At 36.7% G+C, this 26,159-nt stretch overlaps 1 protein-coding gene across 1 annotated transcript; it reads right to left on the bottom strand.

The window, feature by feature from the left end:
* Nucleotides 1-2,621: 2,621 nt before the first annotated feature.
* MEIOC (meiosis specific with coiled-coil domain) lies at nt 2,622-16,395 on the bottom strand. Its single transcript, XM_045526831.1, has 7 exons — nt 16,330-16,395; nt 12,399-12,556; nt 10,583-10,687; nt 7,488-9,360; nt 6,787-6,921; nt 3,950-4,130; nt 2,622-3,320 (listed from the first exon to the last, which is right to left on the bottom strand). The coding sequence occupies exons 1-7, from the start codon at nt 16,372-16,374 to the stop codon at nt 3,091-3,093; spliced, it is 2,727 nt and encodes a 908-aa protein (XP_045382787.1). The 5' UTR covers nt 16,375-16,395; the 3' UTR covers nt 2,622-3,090.
* Between the last annotated feature and the right edge of the window lie 9,764 nt (nt 16,396-26,159).

Genomic DNA, 26,159 nt, shown 5'->3' on the forward strand with positions numbered 1-26,159 from the left:
TATAACCTATATTCCACAGTGGAACATCTTCGTGGAATCCATAAATTCTCTCTCAGTTTTCCTCTCTGTGGAGTAGGGATTAGATCAGAAAGGTTATGTTTTTTGGAACATCAGTCAGTTGGCTTTGAAGTCCTTTGAGGTACTATTGGAGTCTTAGTCCTTTATGTGGTGGTAGCAATAAGTTGTGGCTATGGAATTTGATAGAGCCTATTTTAACTTAGTAACCCTTATTTTGGGATTTTGGTCTGTCCTCACTTTGATTTTTGTCTCTGAAGGAGTCAGGTTAGATCCATGAACCCCTGAAGGGTACTTATTTCAATTTGTTAGTAGATTTTTTCTTCTGGGACTCTTATTATGTGTGTCACAGTTAAGTATATACTCAAACTGATGCTTAAACAGAAAAAAAAGGACCATCTCATTAGGCTTTGAGTAAGGTTATCCACTTAACTCAGGTGCTAATAAATGCTATAGGTATAAAATGTTCAATATTGCAATGGGCAAATTTTAACAACCATGTCTTCTATAGTAAGATTGAATTTTAGGCTAAATTTGGGATTTTAGTCGTAACAGTAATTCCCTACCCTCTAAAACTGTATAGTAGCAGATTATTGAAGTGGGAAGGATACTGATATAATAATTCAAGGTACTTTTCAAGTACCTTCCTATGAATTGCTTTTGCCATTAAAAAAGACAAATGAGTATGTCAAATTCTTTTGGACTAGAAACAGGAGCATCAGTTTTACCAGTTTCATTGCAAACTTTGTGGTAATTTTATGTTTTCGTAAGTTGTAATTCAGAAGTACAGTACATAAGAACCATCCATTAGATGGTTCAATAGGTATACTATTGAAAGGGACAACCAACTAATTTAAAAATAATCTACTGGTTACATGTGATTAACAAAATTTCAGAGAATTTTTTTAAGTGTTTTTTTTTTATTTCAAAATATTAAGGGGGTACAAATGTTTTAGGTTACATGGATTGCTTTTGTAATGCTTGAGTCCTGGCTATAGGTGTGCCCATCACCCAAATATGTTCATTGTACCCATTAGGTAGGTTTTTGCCCTTCCACTCCTACCTTCCCCCTGGTTAATTTCCACTGAGTTTTACTTCCCTCTGTGTACATGTGTGCTCATCAGTTACTTCCAATTTAATGGTGAATATATGTGGTGTTTGTTTTTCCATTCTTGAGATACTTCACTTAGGAGAATGGTCTCCAGTTCCATGCAGATTGTTGCAAAAGGTATTAATTCATCTTCTTTTTATAAGTATATGTTTTTTGTTAATAGACTGGTATTTCATTTCTGACCACTATCATATAAAAGCTTCCTTAGAATTTTTATTCTAGTTTGCTTGGATTAGCATAAAGGCAAAGCAAAAATTTCATCTTTGAAGGAGGTCAGGTTAGATCCAAGGATATCTGAATGGCATTGATTTATCTACCAACATTATTACTTATGTATTAATAATGAAATTTAAAACTTAGCATAAGTTCTCATCACTTAAATGAAATTTGATTGATTTTCTGACATGAGTGACTCTTAAGGTTAGAAACTAATACAAATGTACAAAAATGAAACCAAATATTTTCACCAAAGTAATTTATTTTTTCCTGAGAGAATAAATTCAGTACAATATTTGCTTTCATAACATCCAACATCTCTTATGTCAAACTTAACCACTTTCTATGCAGTGACTGTGGTGAGATGATCTATTTTATTTGACTACCCTCAATGTAATTCATTTGGGTAGTTCTAAGGCATATCAGTGATCAAAATGTTTCTCCCTACAGTTACTCCTGCATTCTCAATTAGTTTCTTCCGCACATCATCTAAAGAAAATTTATGTGGTGTGATTACACTCTTTTTTTCTTTAATACCAGGATTTCTAAAACTAAGAAGAACACCAACATTTAAAACGTCAGTGTTTCTAGTCAAGGATATTTCAATTAAATTTCATCAGTACATTATATTATAGTTTAACTCATGCTAGAAATGTTAAAACCCAAGATCTTCTGAGAGTCACATAATACCAACATTTCATATTAATGAATAAATTACTCAGGTTCCATACAAAGATATTAAGTGATGATAAACAGAAAAAAGCTAAGCTTTCAAGAGCTCTTTTTAAAAAAATACAGAAGCAAACTAATGAACACAACTACACAAAATATACACTAACCAATTGCGAACTAAACTAGTTAAAGATTAACCTTAAAAAAATACATTTTAGAACTTCGTGATACCCTCATAAAAGGCAGCAAACTAAGGGTATTAAAACAATAGTCATTATTTTAGTTACTGTGCATCAAGTCTAAAAGATCCAGATAAAGGAAATGTTTTGATTCAATTTAAATACTTTAAAATTGGAAATATTTAATAATTGATAGTATAATTAAATTTTAAAGAATATACACAAATGATTTGAATAGGTTTTATATTCAGTAACTTGCATGGTTACACTGGCACTTTTATCACTAATTTAGGAGAATCAGATGCATTTCCCTCCATATTCTTAGGTACTAAGATTTCAAATTTATAAATATGGTAGTATTTTAAATATTAAATTTTTACATGAATATTGGGTTTATCCTTATTTTCCTTTGTTTCCTAGGTATTATCCAGTTTTATAAGGAAAACACTTTTATATCACAATCACAATGTGGTTACTAGACTGTAGCCATAATTGGGTTACAGTCACTTAGATTCATTATTTGGAATTCTACTTACTAAGGCAGACCTAAATGAAACTGATCTCCTAGAATAACTTCACATTTGCATTTACCTGCACGGCAGAATGGGTCTAAAGCAATATTTTAGCCGTTAGGAAATATTTAATTTACTTAAACCTTGTTATCTTTAACTACTAAGAACTCCAAGAGTAGTCAACTTCACTGCTGAGTTCACTTTAAACTGTATGTGATTCATTCCAAATAGAAGATTTTTAAATAGAAGTTAGACTTCATTAAGCTATTAACTTTAAATCTGAAAGAAAATTAAGATACTGAAAGTTTGACAAGTTCATTAAAATTTTTTAGCATGTCTTGATACATTTACTTTTCAACCTTTTATTCTTTCTGCTGGCATTTCCTTAATGTTTGTTTGTTTCACCTCTCTGGTTCGCTGGGTTGCTACTATTTATGCTTTCATGGACTTTGTCTTCACAGTTTACTATATCTTGTAAAGCTTTTTGCACATCAGTTTGGCCAGCTGTAGTGGCTGTTTTTGGCAAGGTCATCTGCAGTGCACACCACAGGGTAGTGCGTGCTTTCCGAGTTGCCACACACATCTCTTTAATTGCTGAAGCAAGGGCAAACACATCTGTAAAAGAAACATTCAGGGTCATTTTATATTAGATACCACTTAAATATCCTTTAACTCTTAAAGCCTGGTGCTGTTGCTACTAAATAATCAAACTTTATTTATTTATTTATAGACAGGGTCTTGCTCGGCCACCCAGGCTGGAGTGCAGTGGTGTGATCATAGCTCATTGCTCATCAGCCTTTCCAGTAACTGGGACTAGGACATGTGGTAGCACTGGCCTAATTTTGTAGTTTTTTTTTGGTAGAGACAAGGTCTTGCTATGTTGCTCAGGCTTCAGACATTATTTTTATTACAAAAGGATGACTACTGATTGAACTAACCAAAGTACTTTATTTTTAAAATACTTAGAAGTATTGATACTTTATTTCTGACTTGTGTGACAATGACTATACTTTGGGTAGAACAAAGACTGTGTTTTATTAAGACAGCTGTTATAATTAAATGGATAAAATTAACAAAATAAGTGAAAGTAATTTTGGAATAAACAATGTGGACACCATTTACTAATTTATTCTTTAGTTAAGTGTCAATTTTATAAAGCCAACTTATTAGCCTTAGAATCTGCTTTTATTAATATTCAAATTATCACATTGCCTTTTCAAAAGAATATCCATTAACATTTGTACCTCTGTCATCTTGGCATCTAGGAACTCCTTGCCTTTGCCGATTTGAAGCATTAACAATTTCATCCTTTCTACGTGACTGTACAATGTGAATGGACTCCAACTGTCTATCAAGAGCAGTAGAGATATTGGCATGAAGGGGAGAGCTTCGAAGACGTTCCATTTTGCCCAGTAAAGTCACAACCTGAGGGAAACATTTTAAATATTGATAAGGCACGTAACAACCACATTGTCCTGCCATAAGCTTAAGTAAAAAAAACCTTTAGTGAAACAGAATAGAGATGATAGCAATAAATATTCATTCAATAAAATAAATGAATGCTTACTGTGTCCTGACAAACAAAAATGGAAAGTCGGTCTTTTATGCCTACTTAATTCTGAAAATGTTCAGGAGTTGATTACTGAGAATAAGCAACAATGAAAATGTTAAACTTCCAAACATTTCCATGTCATTGACAGTGCAAATGTAAGATCTGATATCTGATTCTGTTTTTGGCAAATAAGAGACTAGCCTGCAATAGAGCATTGTTAGGAGGTATCTTAACCTAAAGAAAAAAATTTGAGCTAAAAGGGAGAAGTGTTAATTAATTAGGTTAATTAATCCTGACCTCAATAAGCCTTTAATTTTTCTAGGCCTGTGATGTTCCCCTTTTGGAAATCAGAAATATTCAGATAATAATATTGACTAGTGATAGTTTTAAAAATCCATAATACAGAAAATACTGATCTAAATTGAAGTTGAAATAATATAAAAACGAATCCTATAATTGTCAAAACTGTTAAGGAAAATTAGGAAATTTCTCAATCCTCTGGTTAATGGAGTTTAAAAAAGGGCACTAGATAGATTGGTAGAGGGAGTATGTTTCATATGCCTAACTTGTTTCAAAACCTAAACTTGGAAAGTGTATGAAAAGAGACGTTTTTGAATAATTAGGATTTAAAGATCAAGTACATATTATATAATAACTGCATTTTGAAGCAAAATGATTTAACATTAGAACTTGGTGTTCAGTGATTGGAGAATGTAGGGACAAAACTTCTCAATTGAGAAACTAACAGCACCAGAATGAATGCCTCTCCAACTTCACACTCATATCAAGTTTCTTTGAAATAAGTCTATTCAAGGTGTTAACTATTTTCCTCTCAACGGCACATCAGCCAGATCCTTGAGGAAAAAACAAAACACTCACAAAAAACTCCAAGGAACTACTAATTATATATTTTAAATAAGATAATCATTTTGAGTAAATGGTAAGTATAAACAGTAAACAAATTTGCACAGATGACTTTTAATAAACTTTAAAAACTTTTTTGAAGATTTTTTCAAAATTCTACAAAAGTAACAAACTAGAAAATAGTAAATATTTTTGTCTCCTGTGTATTATTGAAATAAGGTTGCTAAATATAGATAAAATTATTATAACAGCTATAAACATGCCCTTTTAAATAAATGTGAAGCATAAGCAACGCTGGGAAAAGTATATTAATATCTACAGTATGTGATCTTTAGGCCAGGTGCAGTGGTTCACGCCTGTAATCCTAGCACTGTGGGAGGCCAAGGTGGGAGAATCGTTTGAGCTCAAGAGTTGGAGATCAGCCTGAGCAACAGTGAGACCCTGTCTCTACCGGAAAAAAAAAAAAAAAAAAAGAAAAGAAAAAATAAGATGGGCATGGTGGCGCATGCCTGTAGCCCCAGCTACTCTGAAGGCTGTGGCAAGAGGATGGCTTGAGCCCAGGAGTTTTGAGGTAGCTGTGAGCTAGGTTGACACCACCGCACTCTTTCCCAGGTGATAGAGTGAATGAGACTCTGTCTCAAAAAAAAAAAAAAAAAATCTGGCTGTACCCTATGTTAGTATCTGAATATACCATGGATAAATTCCATTGTACAAATTTACAAATTGAATAATAGAATTTCAATGGACCAAAGCTGAAAACTAAGGAAAATCAGTCTTTTTCCATGGAAGCAGTTCATATCTATATTTTAAAGATAGCATGGTACAAGTAAGAAAAGGATGTTCAATAAAACAGATTTAATTATTATGTTGATTTTTCTAATTCCTAAAATGGCTTTTATTCAATCATAGAGGTAACCTGTTTTGCTGTATGCTTTTTCCTAAGAATCTTTATCAAATCTTATTTGGAAAACAGTGTAAGTTTTTAATAGAAGAAGATCAAAAAAGAAAAAGTGTACCCACTCTATTTAAGTTGCTTAGGAAATTCTGAAATTACAAAGGAGATAATAGGAATAATCATTCGTTAAATTACATAATGGCTTAACTTCAGGATTCTTTGCATTTGATTTGAAGTGATATACTACTTTTCGAAAACAAAGGTATTTTGTAAAATTGGGCATACCTACCTACTCAAGTTTATCAGTCTTTAATACATAGCTGGATATACTTTCATGTTTGTTAATAACTCAAGAATACAGAGTTAAGAAAATGAAATACAGTACTTCCCTATTAATTTACCATCTTATAAGCACAGCTTGTTCATCAAGCTAGAAAACAAATGTTTGTGACTAAGAAATGGGACTTTCCCTATAAATAATATTCAAAATGGTTTTTGCTTTTAAAAAACTTCTTTCGGTTGAGGATTAACTAGCACCATTGCCAGTTTGGGTTTGAAGAGGAACCATTTAAATTACTAAAAATGCTTTTTAAATGATTAAGTGGGGATATTTTCCCTTTCTTAAACATTAATCATAGTTCTAGGACCAAACATGGGAAAGAATATATTTAGAGAATTACATGTAAATGTGATCTTAAAAGCCTTCAGAGCTTGTTAAAAATTTTATCAAGCAATTTAAAAATCCATTATTGGATACTTTTACAGCTTACTCTGGCTTGTTCTCGAAGTTCATCCACAACTAAGCGATCAACTCTAGATGGGTTGGAGGTCAGCCTTGGAATTGGAGTGTTGTTGGTACTAGATACTTTTTTTCCTGGATAATTCTTGGCAAGGGCTAATTCAGTCTGTAAAAAATATATATAATTTTTGGATGCTGAATTTTCTTAATATGATTTGACCATGCATAATAGTTTTCACAAGCCTAAGAAATAAATAGAACATTACCCCTTTAAATAAAAATTCTGTTTTGGTATCAAAAGGCAACAAATGTAAACAACAGTACCACAGTATTTTTCTGTCACACCTAATACATATAAAATACCTGAATACTCCAACCGTTTAATACTAAAAAAATTCAAAGAAATAAATTTTTAACCGTTAAGGGAAAAAAAATCTTCATATGCAAAATAAACCTTAAAACTTAGAATATAAGTGACAATTATTTTAAAATCTGAAGCATTTTTAGTCTTTAAGTAACCGACTTAATTCCTTAGTCATGAACTTAACAAACATTGCACATTATAGAATTCAGCTTGAAGTTAGGCAAGTATTCTTTTTTTTTTTTCTTTTTTTCCTGGACAGGTAGTCAGTATTGGATAGGCAAGTATTCTTAAACTACACTAAGTAAACAAAATGAAGACAGGCAGAGGGAACATACTAAGTTACTCCTAAATGGTTAACTTTGTGTTACCTTTTTTCTCTCCTTTTCTAATGCTCTCCATTGTTCATAGCACTCTTCTAGACGAATATGAAGTTCACTGGCTGGTCCACTACGGGTTTTAATTGGTCTTTGAAATCCAAAAGTTGGCACGAAACCAGAAAAGGAATTATCACCGTACATCATATCATTAAAATAAGGGTATAAATGGCTTAAGTCATCATAAGAAAACAAATCATAGGAATCCAACAGTGGAACAACTGAATGGCCAAAGGGGTGGGTAGATCTTAGGGGAAACCCATTTGAACCGAGTTGTTGAAAACCCTGATTATGCCTTAAATCTCCCATCATATAATTATTAGAAAAGCATGACGCCTGTGTGCGATTCACACGGCTATTAATATTGTTGTCTCCACTTCCCTGTCTGTGGCTATTAAAATGACCCTGTGACTCCAACAGATCTTGATATGTATTTTGAGATAAGCCATCTAAATGCTTTGGACCTTCCTCAGGATCATAATGTCCACCCTGGGGCTTGGCTTGAAAATTATGTTTGTTTACATTTTCAATGATCCCATACTGTTGAGCTGAATAGTTATCACAAAATCCATTTGGCTGCTTTATTTTTTTATCGGTAACCGATTCAAAGAGATTTTCTTCTCCAGTTTTTGTCAGTCCTTCCATGTGACTGATAGATTGAATTCTTTCTGCACCATTGTAACTAAAATCAAAACTAGAAAATGCTGAAGGGTTTTCTTGGCAATATTTCTGAAATAAATTGCTATTTGGGGTTAAATTTGTGGATGATAGTTGGGGGAAATCTGAAGAATGGTTAGAACCTTTTGAAGCTGCACTTAAATGACTATTTAATTTCATCAAGTTACCTTGATTTCGATAAGGAATAGGAGTGTTATTTTTCGTTTGAACATTCATCCAAGTTGGTCTGTTTAAATTGATACCTCCTGAAGATGCTGCTGAGTTTGTTAATAAATTCACTGATTTAAAATACTCAGAATTTGGGGGATCAGGTTTAGCAAACTGTTGCTTTTCTGTGACATTAGGAAAATCATTATTGGCTGGACAAGCTGTGTGAGGTTTTAGTCCATATTCTGATTTTAAGCCGAAATCAGCAGTGAATGCTGCTTCCTTTGCAAACTGTTTTTCTGTCAGATGTGGTGTAGTTTTTGGAAATGTGAAGTTCTGCTGGTCCGGGATTGTCTCCTCCATTTTTTTCTGATTTGCTGGTTTAACCTGAAATAACTTTGCGTAGGTGTCTGCTTCTACAGTTGGTGTTTCAGGTGTGCCATTGGCTAATTTTTTACTATCTTGGACACTAAAATTTGAACATTTATTAAGCTTAGCCTGACTAGGATGAGCATATTCTGGGTATCTACAATAATCTGCATTTTCATTGTATCTATTTAATTGGGAAAGAAATATCTCTGCCCTTTTTTGCTGTAATGGTGCTTCAAGACCTTTAGCACATACTTTCTCTCTTCCATAAGAGTAGGTATCAACTACTGATTCTTTTATGATGTCAGACAGACCAGTTTGTGGTGTAAAACAGTTTTTGATAAATGGATATTCTTGGAATGTTGTCTTAGCTGTATCATTTGTCTGAATATTGTAACAGATAGAATGATCACTTCGTGAAAGGTACATCCATTGTTCTTCAAGGTCTAAACCAGTAAATCCATGATAAAGTTCATCTAATTTTTGTTGTGGTGTGAGATTACTATTATGCAGGTATTGCTTTTCCACTGCTGACACAGATTCACCACTATAAAAAGCTTGCTGAGAGATGGCTGTATCTATTGGCCTTTTGGTTTCTGTTAAAAGGTCATGGTGATCTGCAAATCTGCTTGTGTTCATTGGCCAAACTGACTTTAAATTGGAGGAGCAGGTCCTAGAACAAGTAAATATATTTAATTACAATTTAGGTTTTAAAGACTTTATTTCCTCAGTAGAGAAGGTAGGAAAGATTTTCAAAAACATTTATCTTGCCCCACCTCAGCATTCTCTAATCCTTTCCAACCCTGCTTTATAAGCTACCATTACCTCCAAATAATTCTCTATCATGTGAAATGTGCTATATACTATACAAATATGCATTTCAATCTTACTATGTCTTCACTGTACTTTCCCCGGAGGCATTAACTAAGGCCTAAGGTTAAAAAAAAAAGTCTCAGGCTAGTGACTTCATGGTCTTAGATGAATTATTTATCTATAATAAGCAGAGAATAAGTTTTTCCTTTGATTAGGTTATTATATAAAAGCATTGGTGACCAAAAGTTTTTGATGGAAAAAGATGCATTTTGCTTATTTTTGAAATTAAAATATTTTAATTGGTTTACATGTGTGCTGCATACTTCCGTATTTATGAAATTGGGTATTTGGGTAACATGGCTTCCACACACAAATAAAACAATTAAGACATAGGCTGGGCAAAGTGCCTCACTCCTGTAATCCTAGCACTCTGGGAGGCCGAGGTGGGTGGATCACTTGAGTTTAGGAGCTCAAGACCAGCCTGAGCAAGAGTGAGACCCCATCTCTATTAAAAATAGAAAAAATTAGCTGGCTGTGGTGGTATGCGCCTGTAGTCCCAGCTACTCGGGAGGCTGAGGCAGGAGAATTGCTTGAGCCCAGAAGTTTGAGGTTGCTGTGAGCTAAACTAACATCACAGCACTCTAGCCTGGGCAACAGAGTAAGACTCTGTCTCAAAAAAAAAAAAAAAAAAAAAAAATTAAAAAAATTTCTACCACATGAATAAAAAATCCATTAGCTATAATGAATTTTACTTTTGGGGATCTATGTATAAAACCTCCTTGGAATTTATACTCTTTAAGCCAAACTTTAGCTCATGAACTCAAGGGAAGTAGCTCGGAATTATGCAAGAATAATTTTCCAAATGAAAGTTTTTAAGCAAATAAACCTTAGATTGAACCTTCAATTGTATGGCAAATACTTCATAAAAATCGAGACTTCTCCTAGACACAAATACTTGCATTAAGATGTCTACTGTCAGATATCTACTACTAAGTAACAATAAAAGTTAATGAACAGGGTATTCTAGTACATGGGAATTTAAAAGTTTACAATACATTACATAGCTAAAATGACATACTAACCCTTCAGCAAAATATGGCTGTGACTTATCTTGTTCTTCCAAAATGTTAGACACAAGTCCATATAAGTCTGTTTCACTGCCATAGTCATTTCTTTCAGTTTGAATCCTAAAAATAAATGAATATATGCAAACTATTTTATTCATGCTGAAGTACAATGTATTGATTTATCTTTCTAGACTTATTCTACCACTTTTTTCTATAAAATATTTGAACTGAATCTTGTCTTCACAATAGTGTTGCAAAAATAAAAAAATTTGGACTGAATCTACACCATCATTTTAAATAGAGGGGAAAAGAACTCAAGAATATTTTCCACTTTGGTATGGTATCTGTCCTACATAAATATTTCTCCTTCATTTAAAATCCTATGTCTACCTCACAATGTATGTTTACCTCTTACTTCTCCTACAATATATGCAAATACAAATAGTATTAAGTGATTAACATATAAATCTCTGACCTATGATGTCACAGATATACTTGGTATCATAGCTACTCCTGAAAGCATGTCTGGTCCTATTATACATCATTCCATCAGCATCTGCTCAGTTTCTTTATTTGCAACTTGAAAATGATATGAACCTGATGCTCTATTTTTGTGACTCTTTATGCTAAATATTGGATAAAAAAGTGAAATGTGATGTGGTCATCCTAGGTACCACAGCAATTTCCAGTTGTCCCTTAAATGTAACTGATTTGGGGACTATCCCTAAATCCTTGCCAAAATAGTGACTGGATAGAGTTCCATGTATCCAAAATCCACCTAGTTACTGATACTGTCTAAATACAAAATGTAAAATTCACAAGCACATGGAAAATTGGTATCTTTTACCTCTATGGTTTTGGATAATTTCTTCCTAGAAGTAATACAGGTTGAATGCTTGGGACCAGAAGTGTTTTAGATTTCGGATTTTTTTGGATTTTGGAATATATGCATTATATCCTCATTGGTTGAGCACCCCTAATCCAAAAATCCAAAATCTGAAATACTCCAATGAGCATTTTCTTTTGAGCATAATGTCAGTGCTCAAAAAGTTTCATATTCTGGAGCATTTTGGATTTTGGGTTTTCAGATTTGGGATTTCCACCATATATTGTTCTAAATTGTAACTTCTTGTTTTTTCATATTTTATTTCCAACATTTCATAGTATTGAGATATTTTAGGAAAAAATCTTATATTTGAATAACACTCAAACATTTAATTTCTCTTCATAACTTTGGAAGGGTAAACATTAGTAATATAGTTATTACCTGTGGGATAAATGATCACTTGAGGTATTAAGAAACTTGTATTTTGCAAGGGTATGTGACTTGCCAAATTACTTGTCAAACTGTCTGCCTATAAGTCTAATACTTTTTTGACTACATCATGTTACTTCATAAAGATTCAATATGAAAGCTTTTTTTTTGTATAAGGTATTAGTATATATCTAGAAAAATATTCAATGTAACATATGCCAAACTATTAATAGTTGTTACTGGGGAATGGGGAGACAGGGTTAAAATGGACTCTTAACTTTTCTTGACATATATTTCTGTAAAGTTTAAATTTTTTCAATAGCATGTACAATTGAAAAAATATTTGTTTTTTGTAGAATTATATATTATGTAGTCTAACAAAATCATTATTTTAGAGAATTTTCCAAGAATTGAAAATTTTTAACATCTTTTAATTAATAAGATCCAGCTGGTCATGGTGGCTCATGACTGTAATCCCAGCACTTTAGGAGGCTGACATGGTTCATGACACAGTTCCTATGTAATCAAACTTAAAAACACTTCATTTAGCCTGAGAAATCTAATTTACTAATTTACCTGTTCTTTACATTGATCTGAGAATTAGAAGGTTGTTTAATATCATCTCTGTAAGTAGACCATGGTGCACAGAAAAGTGAAGAATCTACAGAACTTGAATATTCTGTTGATGAAGAAAGTGGAGTATAGGTCTGCCTTAGGTCTACATTGTCTTCACTCTGAAATTTTTAAGAAATGTTTGTATATCAGACATATCAAACTGCATTTATTACAGAATATTAGGGAAATAATAAGAAATCAGAGGAAATAACACAGGTTTAAGAGTTGGGAGAATTACATTCAAATCTAGACTTAACTTAAGCTTACTTTATACCAGAGATTAGCAAACATTTTCTGTAAAAGGCCAGAGAGTAAATATTTTAGGCATTGCTGGCTGTTAAGGTCTCTGTTGAAACTACTCATCTCTGCTGTTCTAGCACCAAAGTGACCATATACAATACAAAAACAAATGGGCATAGCTATGTTGCAATAAAACTTTATTTACAAAAACAAGCACTGGGAAGATCTAGCTCCTTGTTGCTGATCCCTGGTAAATAAATGCCTACAATTATTGCAGTTTTAATTTTTTGAACAGATGAACATTATGTGGATACGAGCAGTGTTATTTTAAATCGTGTACAAAATTCAGTCTTCATGCCCCCAATTTGTGCAAAAGTTAATGTACATTTATATAGAGTTTTGCAATTTTCAAAGAAATTCCACATATATTATCATATTCAGTTAACCTTGTGCCATAGGTATTATCTCTATTTTAAAAAGGAAATTGAGGCTACAAGTTACTCAGGCAAGATGTCACAAAACTAAAACCAAAACTCAAGGTCTTCTTACTCCTAGTCAAGGGTCTTTTTTATAGTCTCTTTAACTAGCAGCCTAGTTTCTATTTCCAATAGATATTGTAAAAATGACATGTAAACTGTTATGAGCTCTTCAGAATTGTTTTTTTTTAGGCTAGTCAAGTGAAGCAGTGGGAGTGAAGAAGGAACAAATGAATCTGTAACTGGTTGTGATCAGTTAGTTGTAAATACCGCTACACTTGGACCAGCTGCTCTTCAGAAATTTTAAAGGTGTTACTATAATTAGAAGAAAAATATTTTACAAACTAATTTTTCCTTTTTTTCCTTTTTTGGTGAATGTTTCCATAATGAACTTTGAGTAAATAAATAAAAAGCTTGGATTTTAAGATTTTAATGAATTACTTAAAACTCTACCGTTTCAAAAGGGATTGAGGTGCTGTGAAAATAATTAAAAATAGAATGAAGATTACACTACTGTAGACATTGTTTATTCTAGAAAATGCTTCCTAAAAGATGTCTGAAAGTATAGATTCACAATTTTTAACTCTCCAAATAAGGAACTATTAAAACCAGAGATGCAATAACTATAAATATCTAGATAAAAACACAATGGAAATAGCATTTTCTTATACTTATAAATATAGAAGAGATATAATTTTGGCTAAAAATATTTTCTAATTGCTTTCATTATTTTAATAAAAATTTATATAAGAAAAGACATGTTTAGATCAAAGTATTTCTAAATTTTTGTTCCTCACAGACATGTTCATTGAAAAACATTTAAAATATATAACACTGGCCGGGCGTGGTGGCTCACGCCTGTAATCCTAGCACTCTGGGAGGCCGAGGTGGGAGGATCGCTCAAGGTCAGGAGTTCAAGACCAGCCTGAGCAAGAGTGAGACCCCGTCTCTACTAAAAATAAATATATAGAAAAAATTAGCTGGGCATGGTGGTACATGCCTGTAGTCCCAGCTACTCAGGAGGCTGAGGCAGAAGGATTGCTTGAGCCCAGGAGTTTGAGGTTGCTGTGAGTTAGCCTAATGCCACGGCACTCTAGCCTGGGCAACAGAGCAAGACTCTGTCTCAAAAAATAAAAAAATAAAATATACAACACTGATTTTATACTATACCAACAAAATGTGAAAATTAGAAAAAAATACCTTCCAAGCATCCATCTTCAAGAATCCCAAAATATTTTACAACCATTTGTTTAAATTCTAGTTATGATTACTAGTTAAAACCTACACATTATAATTTTTCTGTTTATAGCTTATATTATGGTAACTATTCTCAAGCTAGGAAAACTGAGGCACAGAAGGGATTGTGCTGAGAGTGCCACCAAAAACTACCTTTCCAGAATTTCTGTTAGCAGCAACTTTTACAAAGTCTTTTATCTTTAGTACTTTTCTTACTTTTATCCCTTTAGTTCTAAAGTTTTCATCATAGGCCTACTTTAACTCGTTTTTATGAGTGAAGTATCCAAAGTGACATAATAATTGTTCTTCTTTTTTGAAATAGTTGCTTAAACAAAAGGAGCATTTTCAGATTATGTAATATCACATGAGATAAACAATATTTGAAAATAAATATATTTTGGGAGTAATCTTTCAAGCATATTTTACATTTTAAAATAAATTTTGGCTGGGCACAGTGGCTCACGCCTGTAATCCTAGCACTCTGGGAGGCCGAGGTGGGAGGATTGCTTGAAGTCAGGAGTTCAAGACCGGCCTGAGCAAGAGTAAGACCCCGTCTCTACTAAAAATATTAAAAATTAGCCAAGCAACTAAAAATAGAAACAAAAAATTAGCCGGGCGTGGTGGCAAACATCTGTAGTCCCAGCTACTCAGGAGGTTGAGGCAGAAGGATGGCTTGAGCCCAGGAGTTTGAGGTTGCTGTGAGCTAGGCTGATGCCATGGCACTCTAGCCCAGGCAAGAGAGTGAGACTCTGTCTCAAAAAAAAAAAAATAAATAAAAAATAAAATAAGTTTTGAGTATTAGAAATCAAAATCCTTTTAAATGATTGATTTAACTTTTGTGTTCTTAGATAAAACAAGCAACTAAAGTAACATGGTGGAGTCAAACATAATTATACTTGAAATATCTGGATACTTTTCAGTTAAAAACATTTATGGAAGCCTGAAAATATGTAAATATTTGGGCTGGGCATATTAATTATGATAACTTCAAAATGTATCACTTATATCTTTGATATACTTAAAACAACCAACTGAAATTAAGTCCAAGTAAATTTTAGTAGGGATGTAAACATGGTGGAGAGCAGTGGAACTCTGGTCTTGGGAATGAAAAGACTTGGTTCCACCTGCTTTGTCATTTAGGGCACAAATCAAACTGTCTGAGCCTCAGTTTCTCAATCTGTACAGGGGGCATAATACTATACAAGATTGTTAGTGTGGATTAAATAAAATAATTTATTTCTAGATATTGTTATAATTCAAAGTATAACAATATCAACATTGATGTCCTGGTTAAATAATTTCAAATGAAAATGACTTACATTGCCCTAAGCCTAATTTAATATGATTAACAAAGCAAAATGTCTTAGGTGAGGTAAATCGTAGCATGTAATTTAAGACATTGTTAAATCCAGAGAATAAAGGAGTAAAGAAAATTTCACCTTAAAATTATCAAAAGTATGTTTGTGCCAACTTGCAATAAATGCTTGCAAGAAAAAAAAATTTTTTTTGAGACAAGGTCTTACTTTGTTGCCTGGATATCATGAGGACAGTGAGTGGCATGATCGTAGCCCACTGTAACCTCAAACTCCTGGGCCCAAGCGATCCTCCTGCCTCAGCCTCCCAAGTAGCTGGGACTATAGGCGCGGGACACCACGCCTGCTTAATTTTTTTTTTTTAAACTGTTTTAGTCTTACTAAATAAAAGTGGATTTTCTTATGTTTCTGTAGACATGTTATGTGAGGACAAGATGGAAACAAGAGTCAATGAAAGATCTTATTCCTTATTTTTTTTAAATAAAAGTATGTATTCTGCAAACTCTATTTAAAATGTCACGCGTTTTCTGGTCCTGACGGGAGAGCCATGTTTAAATGAATCGGCTTGGGTAAATGAATTTGATTTAGAATAAATCGTCTAACAAACGGCTGAGTTTATTAATGGACCTGCGATTTGTAGCAATCATAGAAGGAAGTGGAGCCAGTCAACATCACACTGTTGAACACATCGGTTAATCTGCTGCTGGTGTCGGCACTGAGGTTCCAGCAGCGATTCGCAGCTCCGCGGAATGCTACTTTAGGCTGCACAAAACAGGAATAGGAAATGGGAGAAAGTCATCACGCAGTGCAAAGCCAGACTCAAACGGTCGGATGACTGTTCCATCTTGGCTGTTCGACTAACTCAATTGCGAATCCTCTCAGAGGGCACTCATTTGGGGACCCGCGCTTCCGTCCCGGGCTGTCCCCCTCTTCCCTCCAGCCACCTGTGGGCGACCCGAGGCGCGGCACTCGCCGGCCCTGACAGACCCACGCCTCCGGCCACCACCCCAGCGCCGCCGCGGCCCGACGTGGAGGAGGCGGCGGCCGCCAGGACGACGCGTCGACCCCAGCCCCGGCTCGCTGGTCTGGTCCACCCGCGCCGCGTCCCCAGGCCCCTGTGGATCCTGTCGTTGCATCCCCCCGCCTGTCCCCATTGCGCAGCTGGGGCGCCCCGTCGGGGCTCCACACCTGCGACCCTTCCTGTCCTAGCCGGCCCCGGCCTCCTCAAAGAACCGCGTCTGGGGACGCGCCCGCTTCTCAGCCTCTCTCCCTGTCGCCATCCTCCAAGCCTGGCCTCCTCCCCCCGCCCCCGACGCTGACCGTCCTCACCCGTTACCTCAAGCCCCTCCCTCAGGCCTGGGGGGCGAGGGGGTGGGCAGGTGTCCCCTCCTCTCACCTCCATGGGGACCCCCAGCCCCTCCTGAACTAGGTACAGCTCCTGGGGTACGGGGGTGAGGGGAGCGTCGAGGCCCGGCTCCCTCAGCCCGCACCCCGCCGCTGCCGCCGCCGCCGGCCCGGGCGCTGCCTGGAGCCGGTCTGTGGGTAGGGGGGTCGGAGCGGGGAGGGAGGGACGGGGGAGAGGCCGTTACAGTGCCTACCCCCAGGCTCGCGACCAGGCACGCGACCCGGCACCGGCCAGCCCAGCCCTCTGCTGTGAGGCCCGCCCCCTGCTTCGCACCCCCTCATTGGCCGGCTGCCCAGCCAACAGGCGGCCGCTCCAGGGCCTGTTACCCTCCAGAGACAAGGCTAAGAAGGGGCGGTTAGCCGACCTTACCCTCTGGCAGCTTCTGAACTTTTCCCGCTCAAAGTAAACGCGTTCAGTATTGGCCTGGGCTGGCAAGCACCAGCCCCAGATTGACTAATAGGGCGGCGGAGGGGCGGGGCGTGGAGGGCGGAGAAAGGAGCGAGAGCCTACCAGGTGGGAGAAGTGATGCAGGTGCTCGGAAGATTTGAGAAGTCGCTCAGCAACTGGCAGATAATCCTAAACCTATCCGTTGCGCACCCATTGCCACCATTTCATTGTTACCCTTTGGCTCCTCCCCTAGCTCCCAGAATCCTTTGGAGCTGCCCAGGGACTAATGGACCTTGAACCTGCTTTCGGAGGGTGAGGAACCCCTAATGGAATTGGGTGTTGTTGGGAGACCCCCTTGTGAGGGAGAGCCGCCCTCTGTCCTAGGCCCTGGCTTCAGTCACGATGAAGACATTTTGTTTGTTAATGTGACTCTTGAAAACGTTCACGCCGACCCTTACTTACCATAGAGAAGTCATTTCCAGCACCGAACAAGCTGTTTACTTTGGCAGTCCATTGGGGGTGCGATGGTCTCAGACAAATGCAAGTTTTTGTGCGTAGACACTGGTAAAAAAACAAAACAAAAACAAGTTTGTGTTGAAATATGGAAGTGATAAAAGTAAACACAGTAAGCACCTTTAGGCTGTTTATATTTAAAATAAACACTTGAGAAATGCTCAAGTAATTAAGTGCAAAATACTATTTTTTTTTTTTTTTTGAGACAAGGCCTCTCTCTGTTACCCGGGCTTGAGGGTAGTGGTTGGTGTCTTCATAGTTCACAGCAACCTCAAACTCCTACCTCAAGCGATCCTCCTGCCTCAGCCTCCTGAGTAGCTGGGACTATCTGAGTGTGCCACAACGCCCGGCTAATTTTTTTACTTTTTGTCTCGCTCTATTGCTTAGGTTGGTCTTGAACTCCTGACCTCAAGCGATCCTCCCAGCTTGGTCTCCCAAAGTGCTAGGATTATAGGCGTGAGTCACCACTTGGGCTGGAAGATACTCTTTTAACTCAGGCACAAATGGAAATAGAATAAGGGGACAAGTTTTATTGGCTCATATTGTTCTGATAGTTATTTCAGATCTCTCCTCGGCTTTGAGTGCAGAAAGCTGACCAGGTGATGCGGCTGCACCAGTTACACTTTTCTGCCTCACCCTTAAAGTTACTCACCTGGGGCTCATTGCTTTGAGAGCACAGTCTTTCCCCCCCGTCTCTCCCATAGTCTCCAGAAGAATTTTGAAAAAACAAAAAACCTCTGAATCCTCCTATGTTGGGTTTTTGTTGTTGTTGTTTGTCTGTTTTTGAGACAGGGTCTTGCTCAGTTTTCTGGGATAGAGTGCAGTGGCGTCAGCCTAGCTCACAGCAACCTAAAACTCCTGGGTTCAAGCCATCCTCCTGCCTCAGCTTCCTGAGCAGCGAGGACTACGGGGGCGCACCACCAGCGGTGGGCTATTCTATTTTTTTTGTTTTTTCTTTTTTTTCTTTTCATGTCCTTTCTAACTACCTGGATATTCTATTTTTAGTAGAGAAGGGACCTTGCTCTTGCTCAGGCTAATCTCCAACTCCTGACCTCAAGGTATCCTCCCGCCTCAGCCTCCCAGACTGCTAAGATTACAGGCCTCAGCCACCCTGCTGGCCCTCTTAAGTATTTTTTTGTGTGTGTGGTAAAATATACATAGCATAAGATTTACCAGTTTAACTTTTTTTTTCTTTTTGAGAAGAAGGAAAGAGAAGTTTATTAATTTGCTGGTAAATGAGGAGGTTGGCAGACTCCTATCTCAAAGCACCAACATCCTCCAGTTTAACCATTTTTAAGTGTTTGATGCAGTGGCAGTAAGTACATTGACTATGTGCAGTCATCACCACTCTCCGTTTTCAGAACTTTTTCATTAATTGCAACAGAAACCTTGTAAACAATAACTCCCAATTCCCCCTTTTTTTTGTTTTTTGTTTTTTTCCCATGAACTTCTTTCCTGTTTATGGCTGAATAATATTCCATTGTATGGATATATCACATTTTTTTTTATCCATTTGTCTGTTGTTGGATACTTGTGTTGTTTCCACCTTCTCAATATTGTGGATAATGCTGCTATGAACACTGGCATACAAGTATCTGATTCCTCTTTTCCAATTCTTTTGGGCATGTACATAAGAGTGGAATTGCTGGAATTAACTATATTTAATATTTTGAGGCACTCAAACTGATTCCTACAGTGGCTGCACCATTTTACATTCCCATCAGCAATTCACGAGGGCTCCAATTTCTCCACATCTTCACAAATACTTGTTATTTTATTTTAATTTTTTAAAAATAGCCATCCTAGAGGGTGTGAAATGGTATCTCATTGTGGTTTTGGTTTACATTTCCCTAATGACTAATGATATTAAGCATATTTTCATGTGCTTGTTGGCCAATTGGCCATTTGTGTATCTTCTTTGAGGAAATATCTATTCAAGCTCTTTGCTCATTTTTTGAGATAATACTGTCTTGTCAAGTATTAATGTGGCTTGTTTTAGAAATGAAATTTATAGGAAAATTTAACACTCCACTGAACTCAAGTGAATACTTTAGCAAAGGAAAGATTTTGGTCAATTCTCTCAGCTCTTGCGTTCTCTTTTGGAAGATCTGATTTTGAACATGCCTTTTGAGGGTTTAGTGGAGTTGATTTCACAGTATTACATAGAGATATATACAAACCTCAGATTAGAGTAAGAAAGAGGTAGAAGTACTAAAATAATTGTTTTATATCTTCTCTGCCTTCATTTGAGTTTAAAGTTTTTTTGGGGGGGGAATAGTGACCTTCTTTCTCCATTATATTAAATGTTTCCTTATAGGACCAACAATGAAAGATATTCTTGTATAATAAGATTAATCACATTTTGGTAACCTTGATCCAATTCAGAATGTTGTTGCCCTCAAGTAACAAACTTGTTTTTTTCCCTTGCTATGGGGATATTTGAGTGAATCTAAATTTACAACTGAATTTTTAAAAAGATATATTTAAGAACATTCATTGCTAGAACTGAGGACAATTTGAACTTACTCCATCTGAAAAACAGTGCAGAATGGAGACTTTCCCTTCCAAAATATATTGAAAAGTTATCTTCTTCTTTTTTTTTTTTTTGAAACTCTGGAAGACAATGTATAATATGTACAATGTGGTACTCTTCAGATACATTAATGAGGCCCTTTTTATACTTTTACAGATACTTAAACATTTCTTTTTGTAACAAAAATACATTATAGGTTTCATTTTTTAATAAAAACCTGTCCCCCAGAAATATTTTGAGTGATAATATAAATAGGATTTCATTATTTTCTTAAGTAAAGCTTTGAGTTCAAAATAAAGCATTTATTTTTGAAAATTGAAGGTGTATGTAGGGATTTAACCTAAATGCCAGGGAGAGAGAACTCTGAATTAATCCTCCATAAAAACCAATCATATAATTCTAAGTCAGTATATAATTGAATCACTGCAGGATTGTTATATATAACCTCAACTGTATTAAATGAATTGTTTTTCCAGTTTTCTAAACAGCTAGTCTTCCAATAACTTGAGTGGGTTGCAAATCTACTATGATTCAAATCATGCAATTCTTCACAGGCTTCTCTGAGTTCAGGGACTAAGTTCTTTTAATTATACCTTCTGAAATTAAGTGGGTTGGCAGATATAGATTCTCAACTTCTGATCACTTGTTGGAAGCCTTACAAAATGCTCCGTGTTAAAGCTATTTGGAATTATTTCTCCCTTTTTGGATATTCAAATTAGTGTTTTTCTGGCTTTTTGGCATAATATTTATAGCTTCTTCCTTTGTAAAAACATAGACTTATGGCCGAGCGCGGTGGCTCACGCCTGTAATCCTAGCACTCTGGGAGGCCGAGGCGGGTGGATTGCTCGAGGTCAGGAGTTCAAGACCAGCCTGAGCAAGAGCGAGACCCCCGTCTTTACTAAAAATGGAAAGAAATTATCTGGACAGCTAAAAATATATATAGAAAAAATTAGCTGGGCATGGTGGCACATGCCTGTAGTCCCTGGTACTCGGGAGGCTGAGGCAGTAGGATCACTGAAGCCCAGGAGTTTGAGGTTGCTGTGAGCTAGACTGACGCCACAGCACTCACTCTAGCCGGGCAACAGAGCGAGACTCTGTCTCAAAAAAAAAAAAAAAAAAATTGACTGTGTTCTGCTTTTCCCTTCCTGGCTGAATAGGGTTCCAGGTCACTCTTTCTTAATCCATGCTCCATTAAACTTTTAGGTTTCTACTTAGCTCAGGCTGGGACCCTGAAAGATTTATGCGTTTACCTTTGCTGAGTAAATATTTCTGTTTGGAGGGGAGGCGGATATTTGAGTTGATTGGTTTTTGTCAAAGATAATATTAATATGCATTTCTTGCAGCAAACTCTTCTATCCCTTCAAAAGTGAAAATTAATGTTTTTTCTCATCTTTTTATGTTTTGATCTTTTTCTAAGTTTAACTTTTTTAGTTCTTGCTAGGAGATTTTAATGGGAGTATATTTGATATTTAAACTGATGAAGTAGACAATCAACTAGGATTTTTACTGTAAAATGAAAAATTCCAAATATCCCTGTTTCATTGCCCTCCAAAACTGAGTTTCTATTTCTCAGTGTTTGATTGCAACCCCCAGAAGTTAGGAAATATTCATAGAAGAGTATTACCAGAAAAAGATACCTTAAAAAGATGTCCTTTATAAATTTCTCCTTACTGGCTCTAGGCCTTTAAATTCCTCATGAATTTGGGGTATCCCAAGACTATATATGAAGGGTCTTCTGACACCAATGTACCAGAAAACACCTTCTTTTGGAAAACAAAAAACTAAGATCCAGAGTACCTTTTTTGTTTTTTTTTCTTTTTTGAGACAAGGTCTCGCTTTGTCACCAGAGCTAAAGTGTGGTGGCATCACCATAGCTTACCACAACCTCAAACTCATGTGTTCAAGTGATTCTCCTGCCTCAGCCTCTGGAGTACCTGGGACTACAGGTATGCATCAATGCATTGGGCTAATTTTTTTTTTTTTTTTTTTTTTAGAGATAGGGTCTCACTATGTTGCCCAGGCTGGTTTTGAACTCCTGGCCTCAAGTGATCCTCCCACCTTGGCCTCCCAAAGTGCTAGGATTACAGGCATGAGCCACCACACCTGGCCAGGTTTGGGCATCTTTATCAGAGTTTACCAGAGCCTGAAGGTAGTTGCTCAATTGCAAAAGCTTTTAAAACTGCTCAAGTCTGAGCTGGCTGCTAATTACATAGGGTTCTCCAGCCTGTTTTTCCTCAGTGTACCTACAAAATTGAAACCTAGAGAAGCTACTTTATAGCTTCTGCTTTGAGGGACAGAGTATAGGACGTTTGCCTAGTTGTAAGGCTCTACTTCTGTTTCAAGGTCTTTACCTCTTCTGGGTCCCACTGCTTGTCTGGCTTTGATGATCTAGTGCTTTTTTTTTTTTTAATAGACTTTATTTTTTAGAGAAGTTTTAGGTTTACAGCAAAATTGAGAGGAAAGTACAAAGGGTGCCTGTATGTGTACCCATGCCCCTTCACACACACAGCCTCCCCTAATCTCAGCATCCTGCGCCAGAGTGGTACATTTGCTACAATGAACCTGCATTGACACATCATTATCAACCAAAGTCCATAGTTTACATCAGGGTTCACTCTTGGTGTTGTATTTGCTATAAGTTTAGACAAACGTATAACTACATGTATCCCATTATAGTGTCATACAGAACAGTTTCACTGTCCTAAAAGTCCTCTATGTTCCACCTGTTCATCCTTCCCTCCTCCTAACCCCTGGCAACCACTGATTTTTTACTATCTCCATAGCCATAGTTTTGCCCTTTCCAGAATGTCATATAGTTGGAATCATACCATATGTAGCATTTTCAGATTAGCTCCTTTCTCTTAGCAATATGAGTTTAAAGTTCCTCCATGTCTTTTCATGACTTGATAGCTCATTTCTTTTTAGTACTGAATAATATCTCATTGTCTGGATGTACCACAGTTTATTTATCTATTTACCTACTGAAGGACAACTTTAAGTTTTGGCAATTATGAATAAAGCTGCTATAAATATCAATGTACAGGTTTTTATTTTGAACACAGTTTTCAGTTCATCTGGCTAAATACCAAGGAGCTTAATTATTGGATCATATGGTAAGGGTATGTTTAGATTTTTGTTTTGTTTTTTTTGAGACAGAGTCTTGCTGTGTTGCCTGGGCTATACAGCGGGGCTCACAACAATCTCAAACTCCTGGGCTCAAGCTATCCTCCTGCCTCAGCCTCTGCAGTAGCTGGGACTACAGGCGTGTGCCACCATATCCGGCTAATTTTTTCTGTTTTTAGTAGAGGCAGGGTCTCGCTCTTGCTCAGGCTAGTCTCAAACTCCTTAGCTCAAGTGATCCTCCCAGGCGTGAGCCACCACACCCAGCCGAGTATGTTTAGTTTTGTAAGAAACTGAAAAACTCTTCCAAACTAGCTGTATCATTTTGCATTCCCACCAGCAATCAATGAAAGTTCCTGTTGTTCCACATCCTCTTCAGTATTCGATGTTGTCAGTATTTTCAATTTTAGCCATTCTGGTAGGTGTATAGTGGTATCTCACTGTTGTTTAGTGCCCTTTTTTTTTAACCACTTGCTTTTTCATATCCCTGGCTCCTAATTTTTTCTCTGCTTTTTCATACTGCTCCACCTTCTAGATAAGTGGTTCTCACACTACTTATCCTCAGACCAACAGCATCATCACCATCTAGGAACTTATTAGAAATGCAAATTCTTGGGCCTTGCCAAAACCTACTGAGTGAGAAACCGGGGATGGGTCCCAGCGATCTGTATCTAACAGCCCTCCAATGATTCTGATGCAAACTAAAGTTTGAAAACACCATTTGAGACCTGCATTGTCCAAAATGGTAGCCTCCAGCCATATGTAGCCATTAAGCTTTTGTAATAGGCTAGAATGAATTGAGATGTATTATAAGTATAAAATACACTCTGGGTTTCAAAGTCTTAATATGAAAAAAGAGAAGGTAAAATATCTCATTGGTCATTTTTATATTGAAACATATTGAAATTATCTGGGAGGCCAAGGGGAGAAGATTTCTTGAGGCCAGGAGTTCGAGACCAACCTGAGCAAAAGTGAGAACTTGTCTCTACAAAAAATAGAAAAATTAGCTGGATGTGGTGGTGCATACCTGTAGTCCCAGTTTCTTGGGAGGCTAAGGCAGGAGGATCGCTTGAGGTAAGGAGTTTGAGGTTGCAGTGAGCTGTGATGATACCACTGCACTCTAGCCTGGGTGACAGAGTGAGACCCTGTCTCAAAAAAAAAAAAAAAAAGAAAGAAAAGAAAACAAATTGAAATTATAATATTTTTCACATATTGGGTTAAATAAATATATTATTAAAATTAATTTTACCTTTTATTTTTAGTTTTTACATGAAGTTACTAAAAAATTTTAAATTATGTATGTGGCTCTCATTATATTTCTTTTATTTTTATTTATTTTAATGAATTTTTTAGAGTCAGGGGTTTACTAAGTTGCCCAGGCTGGACTAGATCCCCTGGGCTGGAGGGATCCTTCCACCTCGGCCTCCTGAGTAGCTGGGACTACAGATGCATGCCACCGTGTCCGGCTTCAGCTCTCATGTTTGTATTGGACAACGTTGTTCTAGACCACAGGTCTGCAAACTCAGCCTGTGGGCCAAATCAAATCTGCCCACCTGTTTTTGTACAGCCCATGAGCTAAGAATGGCTTTAAGTTTTTAAGCAGTTGAAAATAAATTTTTAAAACGAATGATATTCTCTAACATGTGAAAATTATATAAAATTCAAGTTTCATTGTCCATAAAGTTTTATTAGAACATGGGCACACTCATTTGTATATCATCTATGGCTGCTTTTGCATTACAATGGCAGAGTTGAGTAGCTGTGACAGGGACCCTATGGCACGAAAGTCTAAGATATTTACTATCTGGCCCTTTGCAGCAAATGTGTACTGGCCCCTGTGCTAGACTCTGTTAGCTTCGACGTACTCCCTGGAAGAGGACCCTGCTTTAAACTTACTCCTATTCTCTGTTCCCAACTCTTGCTTAGCTCTTAGGCTCAACTCCTTGATATGCTACTGCCCAAATCTCACTGGTATTTGGGGGTTACAAGATTTGACCTCTGCATTATCTAGGCTACAAAGAGGTAGGCCAAAAATGTTCTTGCCTTCCTAGAACTGCACATGGAATCAATGAAGCTAGCAAAAGGGAAAAGAGAGGTGTGTAATAGCTTCTTTTTCCAAAGGTAGGGACTTCCTTCTCAGAGGACAAAAGAACCCAGGATTGACATTTCATCAGATTGAGACGGGAACCTATGATTTAGGGCTAGTGTGTTTCTTTCCTAGCTCAGCAAAACCTCTTGAATTAAAACTCTCTCTCTCTCTCTTTCTTTCTGTGCAGCTTAGCCTACTCTCAGCCAGTTTAGTTGGCTTCTGCATCATCTTGTCCTGCCAGATATATTGTGGAAATCACCATGACATTTTTCCACTCCAGTGAAGCAGACGTCTGGATCCCGTTGTGAGCCTCCTGGACCCTATTCCCTACCACCCGCACCAGTGTGCAGCCAACACCTGAATTTGTGAATCTTTTTTTTTTTTTTTTTTTGAGACAAAGTCTCACTTTG

This window comes from Lemur catta, chromosome 15 (genome assembly GCF_020740605.2).
Source record: "Lemur catta isolate mLemCat1 chromosome 15, mLemCat1.pri, whole genome shotgun sequence".
In the NCBI taxonomy this organism is placed as follows: domain Eukaryota; kingdom Metazoa; phylum Chordata; class Mammalia; order Primates; family Lemuridae; genus Lemur; species Lemur catta.

Coding starts and splice junctions, on each gene's coding strand:
- MEIOC (XM_045526831.1), bottom strand. CDS start 16,374: ATGTTGACTGGCTCCACTTCCTTCTATGATTGCTACAAATCGCAG. Junction 6,922..7,487: donor TAGAAAAGGAGAGAAAAAAG/GTAACACAAAGT, acceptor TATTTTTTACAG/ACTGAATTAGCCCTTGCCAA. Junction 4,131..6,786: donor AACTTCGAGAACAAGCCAGA/GTAAGCTGTAAA, acceptor TGTTTCCCTCAG/GTTGTGACTTTACTGGGCAA.